Source organism: Rhinopithecus roxellana, chromosome 4 (assembly GCF_007565055.1).
Source record: "Rhinopithecus roxellana isolate Shanxi Qingling chromosome 4, ASM756505v1, whole genome shotgun sequence".
In the NCBI taxonomy this organism is placed as follows: domain Eukaryota; kingdom Metazoa; phylum Chordata; class Mammalia; order Primates; family Cercopithecidae; genus Rhinopithecus; species Rhinopithecus roxellana.
This window is the reverse complement of record NC_044552.1, coordinates 165,572,172-165,592,926: the sequence shown is the minus strand read 5'-3', so window position 1 is coordinate 165,592,926 and position 20,755 is coordinate 165,572,172. Positions and strand designations below refer to the sequence as shown.

At 38.7% G+C, this 20,755-nt stretch overlaps 1 protein-coding gene across 1 annotated transcript in view; it reads right to left on the bottom strand.

Annotated features, from left to right (window-relative positions):
* Nucleotides 1-20,755, bottom strand: part of SLC35F1 (solute carrier family 35 member F1) — a 400,690-nt gene that overhangs the window by 69,777 nt on the left and 310,158 nt on the right. Inside the window, exon 3 of the mRNA XM_010353243.2 lies at nucleotides 8,059-8,186. Coding sequence (XP_010351545.1) covers nucleotides 8,059-8,186 — 128 coding nt within the window. The remainder of the gene's footprint in view (nucleotides 1-8,058; nucleotides 8,187-20,755) is intronic.

The following is a 20,755-nucleotide window of genomic DNA, read 5'->3' as shown; positions in this document are numbered from 1 at the left end:
GAGGGTGGGAGGTATTTCTCCTGTGCCTCCATGGAGCTGACTGCAGACGTTTATCATCACACTTACTGTACTGTATTCTAAGTGTTACTATAGCTGTCTGTTGCCCCATAGCAGGGCTCAGGTCTGATCAAGGGTTGTGTCCCTAGCATTTAGCTGAGGCAATTTTTTTGTAGAGTTGGGGTCCTGCTATGTTGCCCAGGCTTTCCCCAAACTCTTGGGCTCAAGCAATCCTCCTGTCTGAGCCTCCCAAAGTGCTGGGATTGCAGGCATGTGCCACCGTGCCTGGTCTAGGGCATTTCTTAATCAATAAAGTAATATATATGCCAAATCTACTCATATGGCTTAAACTTGAGATTCTAGACATATGATAAAGTACAACCAACTTGGCCTTTCTCTGTATTTGATACAATTTAACCTACGGAAATTCAGAAAGAGTGAACCCAGAAAGGCCTGAGAGTTACATAAAGTGATGAGACTAACTGTTGCATGCGTATGTTTTATACGCCCTGTGGAATTAGTCTCAAGGTTGGATATCACACTACACATTAAGGAGACTGGCATTTGTTTTGTATTAATCTCTACTAACATGCCCATATCAGAGGAGTGGTGCAGAAAAGAAAATAATCAGTGTTGGAAGGATTACCTCCTTGTCCTTCACTCTTGATGGAAACTGCTTAAAGAATCTGAAGAGCTGTGAAATATGCACTGTGTGAAGGAGGGGATAAGGTGTCAGAGGTTCAGACCCCTCAGCATGGTTAGCAAGGGTACAGAAAATTGTTCCCAACATGAGTGAATTTTAATTACCAAACTATCATGTTTGAAGAGATACACTTTCTTCTTATTTCACAGAAACACTGGTTTAATCTGTTTGCATTTGAGTCTGTATGCCTGAAAAAAGATGAATAATCTTTGGATAAGAAGTCATACAGCTAGTATTTCTACTGTAATGGTTCATATAGCACAGTTATAAAAATAGCATAGCTTTGAAAATATATCCAAATGTCATTGCTAATCTCTCTCAAAGTCACAGCACAATCTATTCATTCTCCACAAGTCAAGATACACAAGCCTACAAATGCATCTTTAGAATAAAATCCTTATAAATCCAACATGATAATGATACCATCTCTCTTTTTACTTTCTAATAAGGAAAATAGCTAGGTTTCTTCACTTCAATATCTTTCATCATCTTTTTCCTGCATAAATGTTATCATTTTTGTCAATGTTAACTTTTTTTAGCTTCAGATTATAAAGCAAAAGTTAGAAATATTTTTCCCAAAAGATACTCAACATAACTAGCTATTCTGCAAATACAAATTAAAACCACAGTGAAATATTACTACATGGCTTTTAAGTTGTCAGAAATAAAAAAATAATGGTAACACCAAATGCTAGTGAGGATGGAGAACCAATAGATGTCTCATACATTGCTGGTGGGAATGTAAAATGGTACAGCTGCTATAGGAATTAGCTTGACAGCTTCTAAAAGTAAATATGCACTTACCATATGACTCAGCTATTGCACTTTTGTGCATTTATCCAGGAGAAATGAATACTTTATTGACACAAAAACCTGCACATGAATGTTCACAGCAACTTTATTTATAAAAGCCTAAAGGTGGACACAACACAAATGTCTTTCAACAGGTAAATGGTTAAACAAATTCTGGTTTATTCATACCATGGGACACTACTCAACAATAAAAAAGAACAAACTATTGATACATGAAACAATTTAGAGGGATTTAAGGACACTATGCTTAGTGAAAAGAGCCGATCTCAAAAGGTTAAATACTGTATATTTCAGTTTTTATATAGCATTCTCTAGCTGACAGAATTGTATAGATAAAGAACAGATTAGTGGTTGCCAGTGACAGAGATGAGAGTGATGGGCTTCATAGGGGTAGCTCCAAGGGATTTCCTTTGTGGTGATGGGACAATTCTGTACCTGATTGTAGTGGCGGTTACATGAACCTATACATGGGACCAAAGTGCATAGAACTACACACACACACACACACACACACGCACGCGTGAAGGTAAAAATGTATGACAAGTGAAATAGTTCTACAGTCAATATCCTGGATCTGTCATTATTCTAAGTAACAGAAAATGTCACCATTGGGGAAAGTTGTGTGAAGAGTTCAAAGGATCTTATATTTTTACAGTGATTACAGATTTATAGGAAATTGCAACAATATTTTTTCAGTGATTATAGATTCACAGGAAATTGTAGCTATATATATTTATATATTATAAAAGGAAAATATATACATATATTTTCCTCTCAAGCTTCATGTATCCATTGTTTGTGACATTTGTGCAGAAACTGAAAGGGCAAGGGGATAGAGCAGGGAGTGACTCTTTATGCCTTTTTGTTTACATCTCTGTTTTCGAGAGAATCTGAGAACAAGAGCATTTGGTGCTCTGCCAGTTATTAATGAAATCTCTCTTGTTAAAACAAATGTGCTTGGGTCACATCCTATCATTTGTTTCCTAAGAAAAATACAGGTTTTCTTTTACCTACAACATTAAGTCATCCTGGCATCGAAGACCTTCTACAATACGGCCCAGCTTAACTCTTGGCTCTCGCTTCCTCTATTCCTTTTTGAGTACCTATTGCTTCAATCTGTTTACACACCAGCCACAATCGTCTTTGAAACTCAAATCTGTCACATTACCTTGCAGATTAAAAATTTTGCAGTGGCTTCTGGTGGTACTAGCCTAAAGACCCAAACACTTGGCCTGGCCACCCAGATCTGTGGGGGCTGACCCCTGCCTCTTTGTCTCACCATCTTGTGTCACTCTTCTCTTTGGTGTCCTTGCCCAGACACGTGACCCTGCTTGGAACCTCATCCTTGCCATGGTCCATCCCAACACAGGGGCTTGAGCGCGCTGTCTGCTTAGCCTGGATCTCTTTCCCTTCCAACTAATCTACTCAGTCCCACCATCAGTTCTTCAGGAAGATCTTCCCCAATCTTCCAGTTTGGATTAGATTGCTTTGACAAACATTCCCAGAGAACTGTGTTGATTTCCTTCAGAATGTTTATTCTTGATTATGTCTTCATTCGATGGGTTATTTGATTAAAAGCTGCCTTTCCCACTTGACTGGAAGCTCTGTGAGAATATGTACAGTATTTATTTTTGCGTACAAGTGTATTCACCACCTAATACAGTGTCTTGAACACGAAGTATTCAGTAATTACTTTTGAAGTGACTGTATTAATCAGATGAAAATAATTGTTCTCCAATCATATTCCTTGAGTTTTAGGCCCCCAGACTTCTGTTATGAGGTGTGTTTCATATGCAAAGTTATACCCACATTTTATCCTCTCCACATTTGATCCAATCTCATAGACCCATCTGAATGGACACTTTCTTGACTTTTCATACAACTATCATCTCTGCCTCCCTTGAAAATCATGGCACTTAAGTGTCTGCTCTCTTGCCACACTTGGTGTTACTATTATTAAGCTGTGCCTCTTATCCCCTTTAGAAGTTCATAACCTCCAGCAGGACAAGGCTGATTCACTTCTCTTTATATCACCTGCAGTAACTAGTGCATTTCTCAGATGCTAAATAAACATGTCTTCTTTATTGATTAATATAAGTAAAACACATATTATGTGTTCAATTAATATTTATAGAAACAAGGGAAAATTGTTTTAGGTACTTGTCAGTTCCACCAATCTGTAGTGAATAAAAGATTGGTGGAACTGACTAAACAGCACTATAAACATGGCTCACAGAGGAAACGCCTTCTGTTCTGATCACTTATTATTTAATAGATTTATTTGTTATAGGTGGCAAAACGGTTCTAGAACTGTTAGATTCAACTTGCCTTTTTACTTCCCTGTTTTTTGCTCAGTAAATTACAGCGAAGACTAATTGACATTTCACTGAAATAATTTTTCTTACTACAGAATTAAAATAAACCTTTTCATAGAATGCAGCATTAAATAGGGTGTCAAATGGCTAACTTGAGAAAGATGGCAGGATGGATCTAGTGTCAGGTGTAGAACATAGGTTTGAACTAAATACCTGAGGATCAGGGGACCAGCTATTAAGAATAAATTGTCACTGTTCACAGGCAAAACACACTTGAAAAAACTTAAAAAAAAAAAAAAAAAACTCACTGAACTTAAACAATTTGTTGTAATTTTTTCAATGCTCAACAGAAAACAGAAAACAAACAAACACCAACTATGGTTCCAAACAGGAAAGTCACTCCTCATTTCCCCCTTAGGTCCTTTAATACATCTTGACTGTGGGCTAATGGGTCCAGTTTTGGTGTGAAGACAACATTCCTCCCTCCCTTTCCGCACCCTACCTCTATGAACATTCTGGGGGCCTCTAAATTTAGATAAAGGGCCATTGGGAGTTCCTGTGCTCCAAAATACTGGAAATCAATGTATACAATTAACTTCTTTAAACATTTATTGAGTATCTAGTATGTGCTGGGGTTTCCTCTAGGTACTAGAGATTCAAAGGTGAACAAGAAATTATCCTTGCTATGAAAGAGCTCACGGTTTGGTGGAGTAGATGGGAATATGCAAACATCCTTCTCAGGTAAAACACTGCAAATAGAGCTAAAAAGCAAAACACCTCGGAAGACAAAAGAGAGAGAGACTTATTCTGATTGTGGGGTTTGCTGATGGGAGGTGGGAGCTACACTGGATGTAGAGACATTGTGGTTCTTCCTCCTGCATCCATCTGTCTCACCTCTCCCTTAATGGGTGACAGATATGTGACTGGATGGCATTGATCCCACCCTGCCTCTATCAGTGGGTACTGTTCACTCAAAATGCCAGGAGCACTTCTGTTGAGAAACATTCAGCTAAACCAGTGAGAGAAATCTCATCCTCTATTGATTCAGATACTCCAGGTCTAAGCCAATTAACTAATAGCATTCCCCTTGGCCATTAGTGTGGCCTAATCAGAATATAGTGTCAGACTTTTATTCAATGGTTGTGGGCAAGCATCTTTTCTGTCTGTCATTGGACATGAAGGAAGAAGGACATGTGCCCCCAATTTGTGCTCAAACCCATCTCATGACCATGAGAGGAGCCTGCTTTAATATAAATCTAGCAGAAAGGATAGTAGAGGGGAAACATGGGAAAAACGAAAAACAAAAATGAGCCCCTGATGATATTATTTGGCCAACTATCCTGAAGATCATCCTTTTTCTAGATGTTCCAGTTATGAGAATCAATAAATTCCCTTTATTATTATAATATTATTATTATTATTACTATTATTTAAGAGATGGGATCTTACTATATGGCCCAGGACAGCCTTGAATTCCTGGCCTCAAGCAATCCTCTGGCCTCAACCTCCCCAGTAACTGGGCAGCTGGGACTACAGAGGTGCACAACTGTATGCCCAGCTTAAATTTCTTTATTTCAAAAGACAGTTTCCGCTGGGCTTTCCCTTATTTATAATTTGAAAGCATCCTAAGGAACAGAGGACCTTGAAATAAATAGGACTTCAATGGGTAGGGGATGGAGGCAGAAAGGATATTCCAAGTAATAGAGACACCTTGAGCAGGGTATTAATATAAAAAATGTAGCAAATCGTATGTGTGTGTTTCAGAGAGAGAAACCTAGGTCTTTATGGGACATCCATAGTGGGAAATATTCTTATACCATTTCTAAGATGAGAAAGGGAGAGGGGAGGTGGAAAGAAAGAAGCAATGTTTTTTTCTAGTGACAACTTCAGATTGCACTGAATAATGAATGTTGATATACATAAACTGCCAATAATTTTTATTTCCATAATTTTTTCCAGTGTATTAGTATTTATCATAAAAATATATAATAAGATTTCAAAATTAAATTAGTGGTAAATTTGCCAATTTTATGAAACTCATTTCATTTGTACACAGCATACCAAATTACTGGTGCAACTATGACGTATCTAAAAGGTTTTTCCATTTTAAAGCTTTATTGTATGGAGAGGTGAATACGAAGGACATTATAACTATCGCTGTTAAAGAAGACATACAGGCTGGGCGCATGGCTCATGCCTGTAATCCCAGCACTTTGGAAGGCTGAGGTGGGTGGATCTCTTGAGCTCAGGAGTTCGAGACCAACCTGGGCAACATGGGGAAATCCTATCTCTAGAAAAACTACAAAAATTAGCCAGGTATGTTGGTGTGTGCCTGTAGTCCCAGCAACTTGTTGCTGAGGCCAGAGGATCGCTTGAGCCCAGGAAGTTGAGGCAGCAGTGAGGCATGTTTCTGCCACTGCACTCCAGCCTGGGTATAAAAGTGAGACAAAGGAAAAAAAAAAAGTTGTGCACTGAATTATTCTCCCTCTGGAATTTGCAACCATTGTGTGTGTGTGTGTGTGTGTGTGTGTGTGTTTTCTTAGAATTCATGAGGTCTTACGCAAAATAAAGAAACTGTAATTGGGGAAGTCCTAGGTGATGGCTTAATCATATTTATAATTGGTGTGTTTATGTCTAAATGCTAATTTATGCATGATGCCATACCAGGTAGATTTATAAATTAATTTTAAAAAGTCATCGTCCTTGCTTTTAAGATCCTTAAAAATGTCCTAACAGCATTGACAATGTATAGAGAATAGAGAGTATGAGTATCCCCAAATATATTTTTTAACAAAAAGAAATGTAATATATTGTGCATGGGGGCATTTTGAGTCTCCTTTTCATCTTGGAAAAGATGAAAAAGAAACAAGAAGGCCGACTTTAGGGAGAGCAGGGCTCTGAAAGTTGGAGGAGAGAAAGTTCTAAAAGGGAGAGAAAGGATTTCATACAAGGAAATGTTTTTAAAAGGCAAGTGCCGAGAATGCACTCCTTCTAGAGTCTCATGGGGCATCTTGCTACTGCCTTGTATCTCTTCCAACATCAGTCTAAAAGTCACAGGATGCTAAGGATTAAAGTGGCCAGACAGGCTCAGGTCTCCCTTATCAGTTATCTATTTTCTAAATATGCACCTTACTAGGTATCTGATCGCACAAAAGCTCTTGGAACACAACGTGCAAATGGAAGTGGTCCTGGAAAAATGCTACCATTAATTACTTTCATTTCAAGCTATCTTTGAAGTTCATATGAAAATCAGATGGCAGGAAAACTAAGTCGGGTTTAGATAGTTTCCCACCCACTGTATTTCATCTAAATTTTTTCAAGTGCTTTGCTGCTTATTTGTTTCTCCATTTTTGTTATTGCTGTTCATAAGCAAATAGACAAGATGGCAGGAAGTATCAAAGCTAAACTAAATCTAGTATGAGAACAATGTTTTGTTTTGTGTTTTATCCTAGAGCTTTGCAATGGTATAGGAATTAATAATATTGCCATATAAAAAGAAGTGAAGATGAAACAAAAATAGTTAAGTTTATCAAAATTTACAGTGCAATGAGGAATATATATGTCTGTCAAAAATTGTGAAAAGCAAAGGTAAACTTGCAATTGGGTGTGTGTGTGTGTGTGCTCATGTGTGTGAGAAAGAGAAGGAGAGGGAAGAAGGGAGAGAGGAACACAGTAGCTATCTTCAGGCATAACACATTTTAAGCATTGAATTCTTGTCCCTTTAGGAAAAATCCTGTCCCTTCAGGTTGCAAATTTTACACATTATAAAAGCTAAAAGAAAAGATTATTAAGCGGTTTGATTATTTAATCAAAGTCTATTAACATTCTAAAAAGTTATAAGTTGTGATTAAAATTGATTTGTTTTTATATTTATTAATAATTCTCCTGCTAACATAAGATTAGTTGACAGCATTCAAAGCCACAAATTTTTTTATGTTGTCAATAGTAATTGTAATATATTTGAAACAGAGATAAAAGATGTCCAATTACACTTAAATTTAAAAAATTATAAGACATATAAATAAAGTTCAAGTTAATTTTTATACAACCAGTTTCCCTCTTGTTGCAAAACTTACAGACTTATAGTATACAGAATCTGTGTAGTACAGTCTGTATACTTAGTATAGTATAGAGATAGTAACTTATAGTATACAGATTCTCAAGGACTAAACTGAAAGTAAACTACATGTGGACAGAGGAAGCTGAAAAGGGAAGAAGAACCATTGGTACCTGGATGCTGGTCAGCGTTGTGTATTGGTAAGCCTTGACCACCAGGTAATTTGCTTCCAGGTCTATGAGTCCCAAAATCATGTACTTCCACCATCTTCGTCGTAAAATTGCCAGGAGGTTTTCTTCTCCTGTGTTACAAAGTTAAGAAGAAATGGGTTAGGTTCCTGAAACAGACTAAATTGTATATTTAGAAGAATTCTAATATGTTGCAACATTACATATTTTTAACCTTAAGTTTACCAAATATTTAAACAAATAAATCAAGGTATCAGATACCCACATGTTTTTACTTAGCAAATTATCTTTATTGTAGATTTGGCTTTTCAAGTTAGTTTCTATGCCAGAGTAAGACTGGGCAGGTTATTAGCTTACCATGCAAAACATATTTTGTGTGTGAATAAATGAAGGATAAAATATTTACATCATATGAAAATAAAAGGAAAGGTGTACCAGAAAGGCTGCATAAACACACACATTCCAGATCATCCTAAATTTCAGGATTGTGACTGAAATAGATAAAAATGAAAAGAACCAAATAGAAAAAGGCTTGTGCTTGGCAGCAGTTCTGTAGTAAGACTCTGAGATGCTATCCTGAGTTCCTGATCAACTTTGAATGTTGCATGCACTCTGGTGGTTTGTGGATGATGGGAAGAGAGAGGAAGTTGGGTCATCACTCTCAGATGAAAAGGAGTGCCATTTGAAAACACTTTTAATACTGCCAACAACTATAATCTTCACCATCTTGCATTTTAAACTGGTAGTATCAGAACAGCTGAATCTCTTAGTTCTTCATTCTTATTTTGACATATATTTCAGGCCTGAGATAAACCTTATTTTTCAAGGCAGGGCAATCAGGATCAGGAACAATAATAACTCTCTGTAGCCAACCTGTGGGGTCTTCATAGAGGATGTAGATATACAGAAACTTAGTGAATGGTGACTATATACCATATTTATGACTGTGTAACAAGGTATCCAGAGACAGAAATGTTTAAAACAAGAAATACTGATTATCTCTCAGTTTTTGTGGGTCAAGAACCAGGTTAGAGCTTAAATGAGTGTCTCCAGCTCAAGGTCTCCCAGTAAGTTGCAGCCAGTTGTCAACCAGGAATGCAGTGTGATCTGAAGGAATGACTGGGAAGGGACCCGCTTCCAAGCTCACTCACATGGTTGTTGGTGGGTGTTGGCCCCTTACCCCAAGGATCTTTGCACAGTACTGCCTCAAAACATGGTATTTGGTTTATCCCAGGATGAACAATGAGGGAGAGAGAGAGAGAGAGAAAACCAAAGACAGAAGATCAGTTTTTTATAAGCTGTCCTCAAAAGTGACACTTCTATTCTACTCTATTCTTTAGTAAAGGGTCAATAAGTCCAGCCCACATTCAAGGGGAGAGAATTTCATAAGGAAGTGAATACCAGGAGGCAGAGATCCTTGCAGGCCATCTTAGAGGCTGCCTAAACAGTGACACACATCTTTAGTACTAGAGACGTACTTCAGCTGGTCCTCAAAGCCTCAGCAGAACACTGGATCCTCAGCTGTATTTGGACCACTCTCAGAACCTTGAGCTACTGATTTCTGCTCTTAGCTGTATTCCAATGACCATGACATGATGTGGTCTTTCCAACCCTACGGAGACATGTGAGCACAAAGCTTTCAGTTACATACAGACTGCCAAAGCGTGAGTTGTGGCCAGTTGGCAATAGGAGAGAAGGGTCTCTTGACCTTTGGTGGTCAAATCAGCTTTCCAGCCTACTTTTTCAAGCCACACTTCTCATAGCCTTCAAACCTTCAAGCATGCACAAAGTCTTTCCGTCTCAGGGAACGGCACTCCATCTTGCAAACTCCTATTCATTTTTCAAAATGTAGCCCTTCTCTGGTCTTTTGGCTAACCCCTTTCCCCAACTGGGCAATGCACATCCATCTCTGATTTATCCTTTCATAGGATTGTGATTACTGACTCTTCACTAGACTGTGTGCTTTTATCCAAAGGTGGAGTTAATGTCTTACTCATATACTTATCCATAGCATCTAGCATACTGACATATAGCAAGGGTTAGCTAAGTGTTTTGGAGTGAATGAATTAATGAATTCAAAAAAAAAAAAAAAAAAAAAAACCCTGTGAAATACTGTCTGAATATGTCAAGAGCCAGTGCTAGAATATGAGTCACTCTTTTCATGGTTTTGCACATGAGAAGGCTGGTAGATGTGATCCCCAAGGTCAGCTCTTCACCGCCAGATCATTTTGGCAGTCGTTGAACAGCTCTTCTGCCTCTCTGACTTGCCTTACATGTTTGACAATCAACACATCTGTCAGGATTTGTCTTGTCAGTTGGTGATTCTCAACCTGACTCTATATTCACATCATCTGGAGAGCCTTTAGAAAGTCCTGGCTGGGTGCGGTGGCTCATGCCTATAATCCCAGCACTTTGGAAGGCCGAGACAGGCAGATCACGAGGTCAAGAGATCGAGATCAACCTGGACAACATGGTGAAATCCTGTCTCTATTAAAAATACAAAATTTAGCTGGGCGTGGTGGTGCACGCCTGTAGTCCCAGCTACTCGGGAGGTTGAGGCAGGAGAATCACTGGAACCCAGGAGGCGGAGGCTGCAGTGATCCGAGATCACACCACTGCACTCCAGTCTGGCAACAGAGTGAAACTCTGTCTCAAAAACAAAACAAAACAAAACAAAACAAAACAAAACAAAACAAAACAAAAAACTCAAAAAAGCCCTAATGCCTGGGACCAGCCCCTAGAGATTCTGATTTAATTGGTCCTGGGTGGGGGCCTGCGCATTGTGCTGAGGATCAAAACTAGGACTTTCAGATGATTAATGTTCAATGGCCATTCTCAGGGTGACTTGAGCTAAGAATCCCAAAGAGATACCACCACAGAGTGGTGAAGACTCTTCATACCAAAGAAATGACCTGAACATTTGGCCCAAAGTACGCTTTCTCTTGTCTCTGGGCCTTTCCATATGCTGTTTCCTCTGCTTGGACTATTCTTCCTTCAGTCTCCAAATGAAGTCTCAGCATACACAGTTCTATCAGGAAGCCTTCCTTGATACTCTTATCACCCTAGACTGGGCTAGATTTTCCTGCTGTGTGCTCCCTTAACACACCCCACCCCCCCTTTTTTTTTTTTTTGTGAGATGCAATTTTGCTCTTGTCACCCAGGCTGGAGTGCAATGGCGTGATCTCGGCTCACTGCAACCTCCACCTCCCAGGTTCAAACAATTCTCCTGCCTCACAGTCTCCCGAGTAGCCGGGATTACAGGCATGCACCACCACACCCAGTTAATTTTGTATTTTTAGTAGAGATGGGGTTTCTCCATGTTTGTCAGGCTGGTCTCAATCTCCTGACCTTGTGATCCACCTGCCTCGACCTCCCAAATTGCTGGGATTACAGGCGTAAGCCACCATGCCCGGCTAACACCCTTTATTTATACCTGGTGCTTATCCTCCTGTCTTATAATTACCTACTTTCTTGACTGTGTTACACATTAGATTATTAACAATTTGGAGACAGCAGAATTGTCTTGGTCATCACTTTATTCCCAGATCCAACAGTGCATGACAGGCAGTCAATAAATAATACAACTGCATAAATAAATTTCATGTTTAATAATCTCAGCAATGTTAAATGCCATTGCAATTGAGGCATTGAAAATATATCTATTAGAAATATTCATGTTTCAGCCTATGAGAATTGTTTTCCAGTTAGAATGTAGACAACATCTGACAAAATTAATTTGGTGAACATTTTACACATAATACACTGCACCTTGGATATAAAAAGGTCAATGGCGTATTTAACCTCCACACTGCAATTCTAAAAATAATAAATAAAGGGTCACAGACCCTTGTCCCAGTTAATTTACACAGTGAACACAGAATTGCCAGACTCAGAGCACACCAGCCACATCTCAATACATAGCACTGAAGAAATGGGCTATGGTGCTTTTTGTTCCATCAATCAATAACATATGCAAAGTGTTATTCATTACATAGATTCAAAGGAATGATTAGTTGCCTTGCCATTCTGCTGAAGTTGGCAATGCAAAACACCCTAAATAAATGCTTCCATATTGTTTCATTTGAAGTACCTGAAAATAGACAACATGCTTGCTTAGCAGAATTATTCAGGAGGGCAAGAGGAAGGCTTTTTTATTTTTGGCTGAGCAAAAAATGCAACCGCTGAAAAGCCTGCTTGGGGATTTATCTACATGACTCCCATTAACACTGTTCTACAATAGACCATTAAAACTATTTCTAGAATAATGAAAATACATTCCTTAGAGTCCCTGTGCCAGCACTACCCAAACCTCATGAAACAGGGCCTTCTATAAGAAACACCAGTACAGCTGGTAATATGCTAATGCTTTTTTAAAAAATTAACTGGGAGAAGTCATAAAATCCACGGGTGGAAACTTTAGAATTATGGTTTGGCAATTAAATGCATTCTATTTACTATTTTTATTATCAATATGTCCAAATATAAATAAAAAGATTAGAGAATAACATATCCTCCTCCCTGATTTAATAAATGTTAACAGCTTGCTGTGTTTTTCTCATATTTTTATTTTTTGAGAAAGAAAATTTTACAGATGAAATCAAAGACCCCTCTCTGTCCCTGCCAGATTTTATTTCCATTTCTCCTTCCTCAAATCATTGTCTTGATATTGCTTTTTTGTTGTTGTTTTTGTTTGTGGGGGTGTTGTTTGTTTGTTTGCTTGTTTCAAACAGGGTCTCGCTCTGCCTCCCAGACTGGAGTGCAGTCGCATGACCGTGGCTCACTGCAGCCTTGACCTCCTGGGCTCAAGCGATCTTCCTGCTTCAGCCTCCTGAGTAACAAGCCCAGCTAATTTTTGTATTTCTTTTTAGAGATGGGGTTTTGCCATGTTGCCCAGGCTGGTCTTGAACTCCTGGGCTCAAAGAATCCACCCGCCTTGGCCTCCCAAAATGCTGGGATTTACAGGCATGAGCCACAGTGCCAGCCTTATCATCTTGATTTTGTTATGTATCTTTTAGGCTCCTGTTTTTGTTCACATTTCTATGTGTGCATGTATTCAAAATAGCATATGACTTTCTTTCATGTGTTTTTAAATTTTATGTGAAGGTTTACTGTAAATGCTATAAATACTCTTCTAGGCTTCTTCATGCTTATCCTTGTTTTAGAAATGCATCCTTGTTTCATGGAGAGCTAATTCATTTATTTTAAATGATGTCTATTATTATGTTTTATGAGTATGCCACAATTTATTCAATCTTCCACTGATAGACTTCTAATTCTTTCTAATTCTTCAAGCAATGCAGTAAAATGCATTTCTTTCTTTCTTTCTTTCTTTCTTTCTTTCTTTCTTTCTTTCTTTCTTTCTTTCTTTCTTTCTTTCTTTCTTTCTTTTCTTTCTTTCTTCTTTCTTCTTTCTTTTCTCTCTCTCTCTCTCTCTCTCTCTCTCTCTCTCTCTCTCTCTCTCTCTCTCTCTCTTTCTTGACAGAGTCTTGCTCTGTCACCAGCCTGGAGTGCAATCTCAGCTCACTGCGACCTCCGCCTCCCGGGTTCAAGTGATACTCCTGCCTCAGCCTCCAGAGTAGCTGGGACTACAGGCACGTGCCACTCTGCCCAGCTAATTTCTGTATTTCTAGTAGAGTTGGGGTTTCACCATGTTGGCCAGGATGGTCTCGATCTCTTGACCTTGTGATCCACCCACCACGGCCTCCCAAAGTGCTGGGATTACAGGCATGAGCCACCGCGCCCAGCTGACATGTATGTCTTTATACACATATATCTTTATAATTGATATAAAGTTTTGTTTTCACTCTCTCTTTAGAGGACTGTAGAGTATGGCAAATGTGTAAAACATAATGAAAGTTATTCTAATTTGAAGTAAGATAGCATTACAACAACTTCAGTGTTTGAGAATAGACAGGAAAAATCTTGGCCATGTGATTTATGTCTAATTTTGCTAAGCATCTACAGGATGACCAATCAAATGTGTTTTATAATTTGTTAAACAAACACTTAATAGGATACTTACTATGTGTCAGTGTCCACTTGCTTTACAAATGCTCTTATCCTCATTATAACCCTGTACATATTGGATACTATTACTAACTCCATTTACAGATGACAAGAGTGAGACCTATAGGAGTTACGTAACTTGCACAAGATCACATAAGTAAACCAGTATTTGAACTCATGACAATTTGGCAACAGGCTTCATATTCATTCATATTGCAATATTTTCTTTTGCTTGCTGTTTTATAATTATACCATTATCCTCGTGAGTCATGCATTTCTCATTAAGGGATCTTTCCTGACCTACTGGTCCAAACTCACTTGCAGGGCACCCCACTGCCAACTCCAGGGATGCCCATCATGCCGGAGTGCCAGTATTTGCATGGTGCTCCCCAGGAGTTGCCAGTCCTCAGCTCTGAATCAGCTTAGAGATCAGAATGTGTCCCATCACCATCATTTCAGGATCAGGGATTTGATGTCTCCTTGCCTGATCTAAGTCTATGACAGAATTTTTCCTGTGAAATGTGAAATAAGGCTTTAAATCAATTTTTTGGCTTAAAAAGTCTCATTACAAAAATAATCGTCATATGCTCGACTACTTCCTAAGGCCCCAGACATAGTAACAGTGGTCACACATGGTGTGGGGTGAGGGTGGTGGTGGCTAATAAATGTTGAGCGAATGAAAATTTTTGTCCAAGGGCTGAAACATGGTCCACGTTCAAGCCAATGACTGGAAAACAGAAGAGCCTTGATTCATAGTATTCTTGTTCACTCCAGTGGTAGTCTGAGTATATAATAAAAGCAAGACAGCACCCTAAATGAATTCAGCTGAGGGGACAAGAAGCTGCGTTATTTTGGGAACTGCTTTTTCATTAAGGGATCTCATGGGTGCTGCCATCCTTCGTGGTGTTTTTACTCAAGAACAAAACTCAGCACACATTTCAGAGTCTGCAGTAAGAGTGATGCTCCTGCAGAGGGGGCAAGATTCTTACTTGAATAGACACCTTTTTGGCTCACAGTGTGATGCCATAATATCATCTCTTTTACCAGAACTCCAAAGGGGAAGGTTTAAGTATTTTTTGTGTGTTTTGTTTTTGAGACAGGGTCTCATTCTGCCACTGAGGCTGGAGTGCAGTGGCGCGATCTCGGCTCACTGCAGCCTTGCCCTCCCAGGATCAAGCAATCCTCCCACCTCAGCCTCCCAAGTAGCTGGGACTACAGATGCACGCCACCACACCTGACTAATTTTTATAGAGTTGGGATTTTGTCATGTTGCCCAGGCTGGTCTCAAACTCCTGGGCTCAAGTGATCTGCCCGCCTCTGCCTCCCAAAGTGCTGGGATTACAGGTATGAGCCACCACACCCAGCCTGTTTTACTTATCAGTGAATTTGAAAATAAGTATGACTTACGATGGACATGTAATTACTTACTTTAAAAGCTAAAATATAGTATTGGATTTAGAGTTTAAAACTATTATCTTTAGTATGAAAAGTGAACAAAATTAATGTCCTAGTTATATAAAAAAGAAAATCTAAATTGTTTATGAGAAGGATTGCAATCAGTTGCACCTCATAATGCAAAGCTGAGTGAAGGATGAAACACAAAAATGATACATCAATTTTCTCTTGTCTTCTTTCATTTATTTTTATTATTAGATCCAGAGAGTGAGATTAGGAAAAGTATAAAAGGCAGTCCTTTGATATTTTGGCTTAGTAATAAACGGATGTGAGTTTAGCAACAGGCTGCCTCTTGCTGTATGGCACCTAGGAATTGGGTTAATGGCTCTGAACCTCAATCTTTCTACTATTAATGATACCACACATATTGCACACTACGTGCAAGACTTCAAAGAGGAAATCGCACAGAAGGGTGGAAAGAAAGCCAAGAGAAGAAACTTTGTGTTCATTCTCATTTTGTTCCCTTCTCACCAAACTCACAAAGCTCCTACTCATCCTTCAGGACCCAGTCTAAATGTTACCTCCCACATGAAGCTTTCTCCAATTCTCCCTCCCCAGTTCCTCAGCACTTTCTTTTCATTCTTTGTTGTTTTGTTTTGTTTTTGCCCACCCTAGACTGCCTAGCATAGTGATTGAGACAAATTAATTACTCAACGTAAGACCTTTAAAATCTGCTCAATCGCCTTTTTTCGAGAAATGCCTAATATGGATTTGGAAAAATATCTAAAAGCAAATACAATGAATCATCATTGCATAAGGTTCTGGTATTTTTTACTTTAAGCTGAGTACTAGGGAAAAATCCATAAATGCATAGATATCATTGCAGACAGAATAGATACAACACAAACCAACACTTTTGTCCCATATTTCTAGTTTTAACAGACGCATTTCTTCATAAATACCGTCAGCCTCCTAAAATGTAATCCATTTAAACTAAGTACATATTCATACCCCAAACTCCTGTCCAGTTGATACCTGTTTTTGAGCAACTCCCCTTGAGGGCCATTTTGCTTCACCTGTTGCAGTTTTCTACATGTGCAGGTTCTTGTTCTGAAAAATAGTCCCAAGAGTTCCTGCCTTTTGATTTGGACAGTGAGTATGCCAGGTTGGGCTTTTCCCTCAGGGCTGCCATGTTGCCAGGCTCCAGAAAGCAGTCTTCTCAGAGAAATCAAGCCTGGTGTCCTGTGCAGTTGAGCATCATGGCAGCCACATCTTCCTTGCTGGCAGTGCACCATGATGGAAGGCAGTGGAGCCATTCGGCAGTGGGCTCTCACCCAGGCTATTCCAGGCATGGAGTGCACAATGTCGTGCACCTTAGTCACTATTTATTTATTTATTGATACATATTAGATGTACATATTTTGGGGGTACATATGACAATTTGATACATTCCTGTAATCAAATTAGGGTAACTGGGATAACCATCATTTTAAATATTTATTTTTTCTTTAAGCTAGGAACATTTGAATTGTTCTCTTCTAGCTATTTTGAAATGTACAGTTGATTAAGGTTAATTAATTATACTGAGCTATCAAACAACAGGTCTTAAGTATATATTTGTACCCATTAATTAACCTCTCTTCATCCCCTACCACTCCCCTCTACTCTTCCCAGCATCTGGTAAGCACCAGACTACTCTCTATCTTCATGAGATCCGCTTTTTTAGCTTCCATGTATGAGTGAGAATATGCAATATTTGTCTTTCTATGCTTGGCTTATTTCACTTAACATAATGACATCCAGTTCCATCTATGTTGCTGCAAATGATAGGATTTCATTCCTTTTTGTGGCTGAATAATATTCCTCTGTGTGTGTGTGTGTGTGTGTGTGTGTGTGTGTGTGTGTGTGTGTGTGTTACGCTTTCTTTATCCATTCATCAGTTGATGGACACTTAGGTTGATTCCACATTTTGGTTATTGTGAATAGTGCTGCAATAAACATGGAAATGCAGGTAACTCTTTGATATATTGATTTCCTATCTTTTGAGCATAAACTCAATGGTGGAATTGCTGGATCATATGGTTAGTTCTATTTATAGCTTTCTGAGGAATGTCCATCTGTTTTCCACAGTATTGCTATACTAATTCACATTCCCACCAACAGTATACAAGGATTCGCCTTTCTTCATATCCTCACCAGTATGTCATTCCTTGTCTTTTTGACAAAAGTCATTATAATGGGGGTGCGACTGTAGTTTTGATTTGCATTTCTCTCATGATTAGTGATGTTGAATATTTTTTCATATACCTGTTGGCCATTTGTTCCTTCTTTTGAGAAAGGTGTTTTTAGATCTTTTCTCATTTTAAAATCAAATTATTTGACATTTTGCTATTTAGTTGTTTATATATAACTCTTTATATATTTTGATTATTAATCCCTTATAAGATGAATAGTTTTCAAACATTTTCTGCCATTTTTTGGGTTGTCCTTTCACTTTGTTGATTGTTTCCTTTGCTGTGAAATTTTGTTTGTTTGTTTTTGAGACAGAGTCTTGCTCTGTCACCCAGGCTGGAGTACAGTGGCTTGATCTTGGCTCACTGCAAGCTCTGCCTTCCCAGGTTCATGCCATTCTCCTGCCTCAGCCTCCCAAGCAGCTGGGACTACAGGCGCCCACCACCACGCCCAGCTAATTTTTTTTTTTTTGTATTTTTAGTGGAGATGGGGTTTCACCGTGTGAGCCAGGATGCTGTGAAGAAGGTTTTTAACTTGATATGACCCCATTTGTTCATGTTTGCTTTTGTTATCTGTGCATTTGAGGTCTTACACGAAAAAATCTTTGCCTAGAGCAATGTCCTGGAACATTTCCCCAATGTTTTCTTCTAGTGCTTTCATAGTTTCAGGTATTAGACTTAAGTCTTTAATCCATTTTGATTAGATTTTTGTATATGTTGAGAGCTAAGGGTCTAGATTCCTCCTTCTGCATATGGTTAACCAGTTTTCCCAGGATCATTTATTGAAGAGACTTCCCTTTCCCCATTGTAACACATTCTTGGCACCTTTGTTAAAAATTAGTTGGCTATAAATACGTAGATTTATATCTAAGTTGTTTATTCTGTTCATTGGTCTATGTGTCTGTTTTTATGCCAGTACCATGGTGATTTAATTGCCACAGCTTTGTAGTATATTTTGGAGTCAGGTAGTGTAACGTCTCTAGCTTTGTTCTTTTTGCTCAGGATTGCTTTGGCTACTGGGGTCCTTTATTTCTGTGAAGAATGTCACTGGTATTTTGATAGCGATTACATTGAGCCTATAATTTGCTTTGGGTGATATTGCCATTTTAACAGAGTTAATTCTTCCAACCCATGCGCATGGAATATCCTTTCTTTTTTTGTGTGTTGTCCTCTTCAATTTCTTTCATCAGTGTTTTATATTTTTCCTTGTATAGCTCTTTCAGGATGCTCACTTTTACCACTTTTTCTTCAATAATACTGGAAGTCTGGACCAGAGCAATTAGGCAAGATAAGGAGATAAAGGGTATCCAAATTGGAAAGGAAAAAGTCACATTAGCCTTGTACACAGATGATATGATCTTATATTTAGAAAAACCTAAAGACACCACCGAAAAACTTTAGAAGTGATAAGCAAATTCAGTAAAGTTGCAAGATACAGAATCTACATACAAACATCAGTAGCATTTATATACACCAATAGAGAGCAATCTGAAGAAGAAATCAAGAAAGCAATCCCATTTATAACAGCCACTAATAATAAAAAATAATAACTAGAAATCAATTTAGTCACTTTAAGCCTTGATTTTCCTCATCTATACACTAGTGCTACTAGGTGGACCTGCTTCCTTGAGTGTTTGTAAGAAATAAATGAGTGTGCCTATAGTCCCAGATACTCAGGAGGCTCAGGTGGGAGGATGCCTTCAGCTTGGGAGGTGGAGACTGCAGTGAGCTGAGATCATGTCACTGTACTCCAGCTTGGACAGCAGAGCTAGACCCTGTCTCAAAAACAAAACAGGAAAACAAACAGTTAACTAGTTTCCTTTCCAGGTGATTTAAAACAATGTATGTGATTATTTGCTATCTTGAATGAGTGCCAACATGTTGCACTTTACACCTAAATTTTCATCATCATGAAGATGTCATTTACAATGAAAAATATTGCTCACTAGCTCAAAATGGTTAATGACAGGTTGGCTATATGTGGGGTGGATGCTTTGATCTGAAATTATTCAAAGCAATCATAATTAAACTATGTACTCATATAAATATCCCTATTTTCCTAGGGTGAGCCTGCTGAGAGGAAAATGTATTTGTCCTTTTTAATGGCAAGACTATTTTCCTATTCTTAATCCCACTTTGTGAAAAGTGACCCTATTTGTCTTTTGGAAGTTTCCTGTGATTGGCTCTGATGTCTCCCGACATTAGCAGATGAATCTGTCAGTTTTGTGAATTTTGTTTTGAACAAAGAGCCATGTAGCAGCTAATGACACACAATGTAAGGGGAAGAGGCCAAGGCAGACTTGCCTCCGGACTACTGCCATTTGCTGAGTAGATTTAAGAGACAACATGACAGAAGGTGCCAGTCTGCACTCTTGAGGGTTGACCTTGAGCTCTGACATGAAAGCATCTGTCATGGTGGACACATAGGTTAGACCCAACATGGGAAATTAGCAAGATGGAGTGTCAATGGGCCAGAAGCCTGGTAAAGCAGAAAGCTGGCTGGCCTCCTCTCCCCGTCTGCCCTCCCATCTCCCATCCCAAATGCCAAGCACAGATCCACCAAGGCTACTTCTATTACCTGACATTTATTTTCCATTGAACACCATTTGTCAGGCATTGAGCCAGAGGCACCATACATTCATTCTTTCATGTAATTACCACCCTATACTCTAGGTTAAGAGCATGGAGCCAGAGAGACCTGTTAAAGCACTGATTCTGCCACTTAACTGGCTGTGTCACCTTGGGAAAGTCTACTATTTGTAAAATGAGGCAAACACCACTTACTTGAAAATAACTGCTATAAGGATTAATTGGAAAAAAAAAAGTGTATGTAAAGTGTCTGGCTTGCAGTAAATGCTTGGTAAATGATGGCTTTGTTATTAACAGTCCTGTGAGAAAAGTAGTTTTCAGATCATGAAATTGGATGTGGAAGAGGTTAAGTTGTTTTTCCGAGGTCTCTTCTGGCTTTTTATTATAAAGTATTCACCATAAAAATCATGTTTTTGTTTGCGTGGCACATTTAATAAAACAAATCAGAAACATTTTCATTT